We start from the raw sequence: 8,353 nt of genomic DNA, 5'->3' as shown, positions 1-8,353 counted from the left end.
TCCTGGTGGAGGTTGTGGGACTCACAGAAGGTGCAGAAAGAGAGAGAGAGAGAGAGAGAGAGAGAGAGAGAGAGAGAGAGAGAGAGAGAGAGAGAGAGAGCGCGCAAAGGAAGCAGGGGCACAGGGCTAAAGACGCCCTCTCTCTGGTCTCTGGGAAGGAGGCAGGTTGGAGGGGAGGCTCTCCTGCAGCCCCTCCCCTGACCCGGGCAGGGACCCACTGAGGTCTGTCCGGCTCTCCCCTTGCTCAGCTCCCGTCTGTGCTGACCCGAGGGAGTAGCTCGGCCTCGCTGCACAACAGTATCATCCGCAGCACCATCTACCACCTCATGCTCCACAGCCTGGACCCCCTGGGGGAAGGTAAGCAAGACCTCCTCGCACCTGCTTGTCTTCCCCATGCCATGCCTCCCCTCCCACTACCGAAGAGAATTTGGGACTTGCAAATGCTAGTGACCGTGGGCTGAGATGAGAGGACAGAGGAGAGAGTTGGTTGTGAAAGCTAGACAGCCTGGAAGACAGGAAAGTTGTAAGGCCTGGTCTCATCAAGACAGAGCTATGTGGAACATGACCATGGTTGGGGTGCTTAAGTGATACTCTACCGTTTCTCTGCCTCAGTGTCTCTGTCTGCATAATGAAGGGCTTTATCTACAGCCAGGGCACAAATACCATGGCCTATTTAGATCTGTGTTGGGATAGATTTAGTGTCCCATAGGGATGCTTCAGGGAACACCTCCACAGCTCTCTGGCATCTCTCTTTGCTTCGTATTCAGCTCTGGAGTCATAGGAAGCTTGCTCTCCCCACCCCACCCCCACCCCTCCGTTTCAGCCAGGAGTCCTAAAGGACACTTCAGGATATGTCACATCCACTTGGGGGGGGGGCAGTGCACAGGGTAAATGCAGTGTCTAAGGTGCTGAACTTGAACTTGACATAATAGCAGCAGTGGAGAGTCCCATACCTCACAAGTCTTTCTGCTTGATTCCCCAGAGTGCTACCCCACATGTCTCTTACCATCCATCCTACTGCCTGCCTCTCAGGAAGTCTCCGGCTCCCTTTGGGCCCACCTTTTCTGGGTCTCTGGTGCAGAACTAAACCCAAGTACGAGGCCCACTCGGAAAAAGCTAATGTTGAGCAAAACCAGGGCATGCAGTTAGGCAGGAGAGCCTCAATATAGCATGCAAGAATGAGTCCCAGGAAGACCCCTGGCTGGGGCACATTCTAGGACCTCAGAATTTCATGAGGCCCTGACCTACCCCTCCAGACACATTATGGGACATTGGGACATTATGTGTTTAAAAATATAGTGTACTAGAAAAAGCAGTGTTGAAGATAAGTCAGTGAGAGTTTCCTTAGAAATTCTTCAAGGTGAGCCTGAGCGACATGGGAGAAGTGAGCCCCAAATGAACAGTACCTCTAAGGAATAAGCAGATGGGGGCAGCTCAGGTGCTGAAGGCTGGGGTGGACCTGTCCTGGCTCTTTAGGTCATGCCTAGCCATTCCCAGCAGAACCACTGACTCTAGGCCAGTTCCTGAAAACAAAGAACTTCTCCAGCATGGACTGTGGGGCTCCCAGACCCGTCCACCTCTGTGATCAGGCTGCCAGCTGGCCTTCTTGTCCTAACAGGATTATGCGATGCTCGGGCCAGGCCGAGGTCAGAGGAGATTGGCACTAAGGAGATGATCCAGCCATGCTGGGTGGGGACAGGGCACTTGAGGGAACAGTGCCAGGGAAGCTGGTGACTGTTGTCCCAGCCAAGACCTGTTCTATGGACTGTGGGTGTGGTAAGCCAGGGGTCAGTGAATGACTGCAGGTGTTTCCTGGGATGCAGCTGGAGTCTGATCATTTGCCAGTGCCTCTGCCTAGCGGGGCCAGGTCCTCCCAGGCCCCTTTGTTCCCAAGCCACCCCAGATATCTGTTTCCCAGGCAGATCCCAGGTGGCCATCCAGATGTTTCCGCCCTTCCCCGGTGGAACTCCCCAGATCCGGCTCTCCACAAGAGATGTTCCCTGTCCTCTGAACTCTTACCTCCCCGGCCAGGGTGGTGTTTTCCTCCCTTGATTACCATGCTTCTCGTGTGTTCTGTCAGATGTGTGGGAGGGAGCAGCAGTGGAGGAGACATCTGGCAGTGACCTGGGAAATGAGAGGCCAGGGCAAGTGATGTGAGTCCCTCCAGCCAATCAGATGTGCCAGGGCCAGTGTGGGGAGCCCAGCTTGCCTTTCTTTGATTATGGCGGTCCTCTGTTAAGCAGGATGCTGCAGCTATTGATTAGTGCCTAGAGGGCTCTGGGCATTCTGGATCTAGGTGGCAGAGTTGTTCTGAAGTCCTGAACGCTCCAGGAAGACCAGCTAGGTGCCAGGACACCTTGAGGGACCAGAGGGGCCATAGCAGCGAGCCTGCACATGAACTTACTGCCAAGGCAGCGGCAGCAGATGAACAGCCCAGAGGGTTTAGGGCACAGGTAGCAAGGAGGAAATGCCAGGGCTGCTTTTCTCTTTCTTGACCATCTTGGAGCCACGCAGAGCCTTCATTCCATCCAGCTTCCCAGACTGTATCTTCTCAGCATCCTTGCAGTCTGCCTGACTCCCTCCCCCATGAGATGATCTTCAGGGTCTCTTCTGACTCAAACCCTCTAAAACACTGGGCATCTTCTCCATAGACTTCTGCTCTCAGTGGATAGCTGCTGGTCACTATTGCTATCAGTCCACCACCTCACTGTTACAGCCAAAAAGCAACATAGTGACTTTTTCTAGGGGCTTTTAAAAAATTCAGTCCTGCATAAATCAACCAACCATCTACAACTACAATCCTGGAAGGCTTTTACAGGTGACATATCTGAGGGATGGAGAGGCTGAGGAACCAGCCAGATGGGCCATCACTATAGCACACCTGATCAGGTGAAGATTCATACCCAGGCCCTCAGGCTCCAGCATGTGTGCCTGATGGTGAGGTTGAAGCACTGCTGGGGTCAAGCATCCCTGTCTCCTGCATCCTCAAGTCAGGGCTCTGGGTGCATCATGATGTTGCCATTTGCAGGGAACACACAGGCGTTCCCAAGTAACCCAGTGTCTGTGGACAGAGCTAGCTTGCATTTAGAAGAGGAACCAGGTGGCCATTACCTCATGTGCCCATTTGTACCATTGCTCTGCCTGCCCTTCCCCACCCTCATGACAGCTGACAGGGGGACCGCCTAAACTCCCACTTCTCAGTCCGTCTCTTCCTTCTCTACCTCAGTGTTACTCATGGGAAGTCTTTTGCACATTGCCTGGCACATAGTCATGGAGGGAGAGAGGGGCTTTCTCTATGTAATTTCTCTTGCCTGGAAATCAGGGCAGCTCTTCTGTGCTTGCCACTCTAGAGGTTTCCAGCAAAATCTATCCCAGTAAAATGTGACCCCACTTGGAATCTGTCTGGGACCCAAAGGGTATGGCCAAAGCTTGATCCCTCCCTGCTTTCTGCAGGGAAGGCAAGGCTCAGGGGGAGCAGATCCCTGGAGCAGCTTGCACAGAATATGCTATTCTAACTTCTAGTAGTTTGTGAAGAATAAGCTAAAAGGGACCTTAATACTCATCTAGTCCAAGATGGCAAAAAAAGGTCCTTTGCCACCAGATCTCCTCTTCCTGGCCATCACAGACATCAATGACTGATCCTGGCCATCACAGACATCAATGACTGATCCTGGCCATCACGGACATCAATGACTGATCCTGGCCATCACGGACATCAATGACTGATCCTGGCCATCACGGACATCAATGATGGATCCTGGCCATCATGGACATCAATGACTGATCCTGGCAGGGACTCTCCTACCGAATTTGGGTCAGAGGTCTCAAATGAGCCATTGCTTGAAGTCATAAAGGAAGTGCATCCTGCAGGCTGGTCCCAAAGCAGCCATATGTTTGTCAGAGAGGAAATAGGGGGAGCACTTGCCCAAGGTCATAGCCAGTTAGTGATGGCACAGGGACTCAGCCAAGTTTACAGATGGGACACCAGGAATAGGCCAGGTGAGATCAGCCGCAGATACCACAGGCCTACGCCAGCCTTCCCGGCCCTGTCAGCTTCAGGCAGTTCAGGGTCCTGACTGAAAGGTATGCCCAGCGGCCCCAGAAGCCCCAGATAAGATGTCTTCCTTTCTCCTTCGCAGCCCGCCCCTCCAAGGACAAGCAGGAGAGCTTGAACCAGGAAGCCAGAGTCCTCCCCCAGACCAAAGCAGAAAGCAGCCCAGACGGTGAGAGGATGGCCAGACTGGCCGCTGGCCAGGTTTCTCCTGACACTGCCCCTGCTCCTGTCATAGCCAGTGCAGAGCAGACACTGAGGCGCATGTCAGTCAGTGTCCCCGAGATGTTTCCTTCAAATATTTCTGTGACAGGCTCCCAGTAACGTCCTCCTGGCTCTCCTCAGATGAGGCAGGCGAGGGAAGGCCAGGGGAGCACCCAGTTCCCGTCTCCTATTTCCTAAGTCACATCCCAAGTGAGACTCTATTTCTTCTACACAAGGACATTGTTGCTAGTGACTGGTTTGAAGTGAGCAGGCTTACTGAGGGCAGGTGACCTGGAGCCCAGTGACAGAAGCCTAGCACGCAGGACATCATTGACTCGTGGGCTCTGCCACTAGGCTTCCCTGGCTCACTCAGGAACCCTTAGAGAGTCGTTCTTTCTAGTCCATAGCCAAGGAGACCAAGGTTCAGAGAGATGATGTGAACTGCTCAAAACCACACAGCCAAGAGGTTGTTAGCCTGTAGCTAATCTGAACATTTCATGGTTTCCAAGGGCCTCTACTCCACCGTTCTGATCCATAGTCTCAGAGCAGTTTGCCTTTGACCTTAGTGGGATCCTTTGCAAAGGACCAGCCCTCCCTGCTCCATTAACCCAAGTAGTTCCAGCATCCCTGGCTACAATTCCAGGAAATGCCTTCGAGTACAGGGCAATGCTTCCCAGATGTCCCCTCATCCCTCCCGCATTCAGGAGACTGGGCAAGCGCAGTTCCCAGCTCCCGAAAGCCTCCCGAGCCCCTCACAAATGCCCTGTAGCCTCTCCCTCTCCTGCCCGTCTCTGCAGCTGTCCCCAGAACCTGCTCAGTTCTCACCTAACCCATGTTTGTCCTTTAAGAGGATGAGCCAGCCGAGCTCCCTGCGGTCACGGTCACTCCAGCCCCTGCTCCAGACGCCAAGGCAGATCAGGAGGACGATCCAGGCTGCCAGGTAGGCTCTCAGCCTCTGCACAGCTGGAGGAATTTCAGAGGCCAAGGAAGGGCTTTCTGGCCAAAATAACTCCTGATATAATAAGGCCTGAAATCCTGTTTCTGGCCAAAATAACTCCTGAAATAATAAGGCCTGAAATCCTGTTTATCTCTGTGGGGTGAACCATCCCCCTTCTCTAAAGTCATTTGGAAAAAAAAAAACAAAAAAAGCACACACTTTCCCGACCCAGACCCAGACAGCTCATGGCGACACCCAGCGTGAGATAATACGTACCTCAGAGTGTGTGTGCACAGCCACGTGCTATAAAGAACACAAGGAATTGCTAGTGTGTCAGCCAAGCAACCAGAGACTGAGTCCACTGTCCCAGACCACCAGTGGCTTAGGTGCAGGAAGAGTGCTGCTGGTAGGTCCTCCATCATTGTTGCATCCTTATCCATGCCTCTACCCATAGCTTGCTAAGACTCAGCACTGCTTTGCCTTGAGAGCATCTTCTTCCAGCACTCTCTGGAAGCCAAGCTTATTTTTTCTACTATGGGTCTTGTTCACGTGGTTCCTTCTCCCCAGAACCCCCTCTCTCCATCCCTCGACAGCCTTGTGTGGCCTGGTGTGGGTAGAAAGTTCCCTTGTCTTTGAGGCTTTCCTGGAGCCCCAGAATCCAGATGCTCCGGGGACTTTGCACCTGACACGGGGCTTCCACAGCTGCTTCCTGTTTTCTGAGCCTCACCTAGTTCCCCTACTAGGGAAGGTTCCTGAAGGCAGCATCCAAGTCTGAGCCATGCCAGCCTCCACCTCAGAGGGAAACATCCTGCCTAGCGTTCAATACAGGTCGAGTGACCAGCAATAAACAGATGTTAAGTCAGCAAGTTCTAGCCTTGCTCTTCCTATTCAGCGCCCAGAGGCACACTCTTCTACCATCAGCAGTCCAGCAATCTTGGGGCTCTGTCTCTCAGGAGTTGTCTTCTGGTGTGTGAGCACCAAGCAGGTCTGTCATGGCCAACTCATGCGAAAAGGAATGAGAGGATGCTGAGCCTCAGAAGGAGCAGGGTAGAGGCCCAAGAAGGTTCCTGTGACTCTGTTTGCTGTCCTTCCTCCCTGTTTACCTGTGTGCAGATGCTATGACTGACCTCGACCCTAAACTATCAGTCTAGCCCTCCAGTCTGTAGGTGACCAGTTCCCAGTCTTAGAATCTATTCAACCTAAGTCATAGGTCAAGGGTCTGGTGCATAACCAGACAGCCATGGTCCTGGGAAAGATTGGGAACCTTCACTGCCACACAGAAGGCTATTAGGCATGCATTTCCAATAAGATCCCAAGGTAACTATTTTTGGGAGCCAGGGAAGGTGAACCAGCTGGGTGGTCTCATACCTAATGACTTAAATGGACCACCATCTCAGGAAACCTGCTCCGGTGGTGGGGCCAGAGGAGGGAGGCAGGAGTGATCTCAGAGAAATCAAACTCATTGCTGATTCAAAGTCTAGGCATCTCCAGAGCATAGCGCTTTGCTTCTTCATCTGGTTCTCGACTCTGGTTGCATATAGGAGAGTATGGGAAAACTTTAAAAAGTTGTTCCCTGCTTACCCACTGAGTCAGCATCCCCAGGGCAGGCCCTCCAGCATCCTGGTTTAAGACATTTCCAAGTAGGCTGGGCATGATGGATCATGCATTTAATCCCAGCACCCAAGGTGGCAACACAGGCATATCTCTGTGAGTTCAAGGCCACCCTGGTCTATTGGTCTATATGCCTGTCTGCCAGGGCTTCACAGAGAGAGACCCTATCTAAAAAAAAAAAAAAAACAAACAAAAAAAAAAACTAAAGAAAAACTTGCTCAAGGGATTAGACTATCATGTTACAGGTCGTTTCAGATCTGGGACCATCAAAATCAGTGGCTAGGACAACGAGGATGTGAACTATAGACAATCTCTTCCATCTCAGAGGTGCTTAGTCAGCTGATATGGGTAAAGCCAGATATCTGCATTTCTAATAAGATCCAAAACTAACAAGTTTGGCAGTCAGAGGCTTCTTCAGACTCGGGATGTTAGTTTGGTGGTCAAAAGGTCGAGAACCAAACTACAGATGTTCAAATCCCAATGCCATCATATACAAACTGTTGACCACGGGCAATTTCCTCTACCCTAGTTTCTCCACTAGTAAGATTGGTACAATTCTATGTATTGATGGGTCCATGAAATACAGCAAATACTATTGTTGTTGTTGTTATGAAGTCATTTACAATTGTGTCTGACATGTAAGAATGTGTGACAAATAGGTATATGTGTCATCATCTTATGCATACAATATAAGTTTGAGAGTTCAGTGGACTTATTTAGCAAGGTGTTGTGTCTGGCAAAGCATCAGGCCATATTAGGCAATGTGGAAGCCTGGCGCCTAGGACAAGGGAGGAGATAGTCCTGTTCCAGTGTGTAGGTTCCGTGTTCAGTTTTGGATGCTCACTCAAGGAATGGCTAATTAGAACAAGTTCTTCTAGCTGTGGCAGCCTCTATGCTAGAGCATTCAGGAAGCTGGAAGACCCAGCAATCTTCAGCTCACAGAGCAGCTATCCTGTGGACGAGTACTTAGGCATGCTGTATATGTCTCCACAGAGTAAACTATGCGGTGGGGTGGTGGCGCCTGGCCACAGATACTGCCTTCAAACCCGTCAGTGCTGTTAATGGTGGGGATGTTGCTGTAGATGGTGAGTTTTCCAGTCTTGGAAGTAACCAAATAAAAGCTGGATGACTACTGGGCAGGCATGGCATGATGGGAAGTTTGCTGGGCCAGTCCTCTGGATATTTAGCTGTACAGATGCTCTCTGACAGCAACAAAATAAAATCAGGGAGCAAGTGGGATGAAAATCAGGCAGAGCTGCCGCCGGCCATTCATCTGCTATCTTTGCATTGTAGGAAGATGTGGGCGAGGCTGAACAAAGAGGAGAAATGAAAGGTGAAGAGGGTGAAAGGGAAACCGAGGCAGAAGGAAAAAAAGAAGGGGAAACTGAGGCAGAAAGGAAAGAAGATGAGCAAGAAGAAGAAACTGAGGCAGAAGGAAAAGAAGAACAAGAAGGGGAAACTGAGGCAGAAGGAAAAGAAGATGAACAAGAAGGGGAAACTGAGGCAGAAGGCAAAGAGGAACAAGAAGGGAAAACTGAGACAGAAGGAAA

General features: G+C 51.3%; 1 protein-coding gene across 4 annotated transcripts in view; it reads left to right on the top strand.

The window, feature by feature from the left end:
* Nucleotides 1-8,353, top strand: part of Slc24a1 (solute carrier family 24 member 1) — a 27,377-nt gene that overhangs the window by 14,319 nt on the left and 4,705 nt on the right. For 3 of the 4 annotated variants that reach the window (XM_021207910.1, XM_021207911.1, XM_021207909.1), the window contains 4 exons: nt 249-357; nt 4,140-4,223; nt 5,104-5,195; nt 8,097-8,332. In XM_021207910.1, the coding sequence (XP_021063569.1) occupies nt 249-357; nt 4,140-4,223; nt 5,104-5,195; nt 8,097-8,332 (521 nt within the window). Of the gene's footprint in view, nt 1-248; nt 358-4,139; nt 4,224-5,103; nt 5,196-8,096; nt 8,351-8,353 lie in introns of all 4 variants that reach the window. The other variant, XM_029543665.1, reaches the window with a different exon arrangement.

This window comes from Mus pahari, chromosome 10, assembly GCF_900095145.1.
Source record: "Mus pahari chromosome 10, PAHARI_EIJ_v1.1, whole genome shotgun sequence".
Classification (NCBI taxonomy): domain Eukaryota; kingdom Metazoa; phylum Chordata; class Mammalia; order Rodentia; family Muridae; genus Mus; species Mus pahari.
Note: the sequence above shows the minus strand (reverse complement) of the source record. Positions and strands in the feature narration are given on the sequence as shown.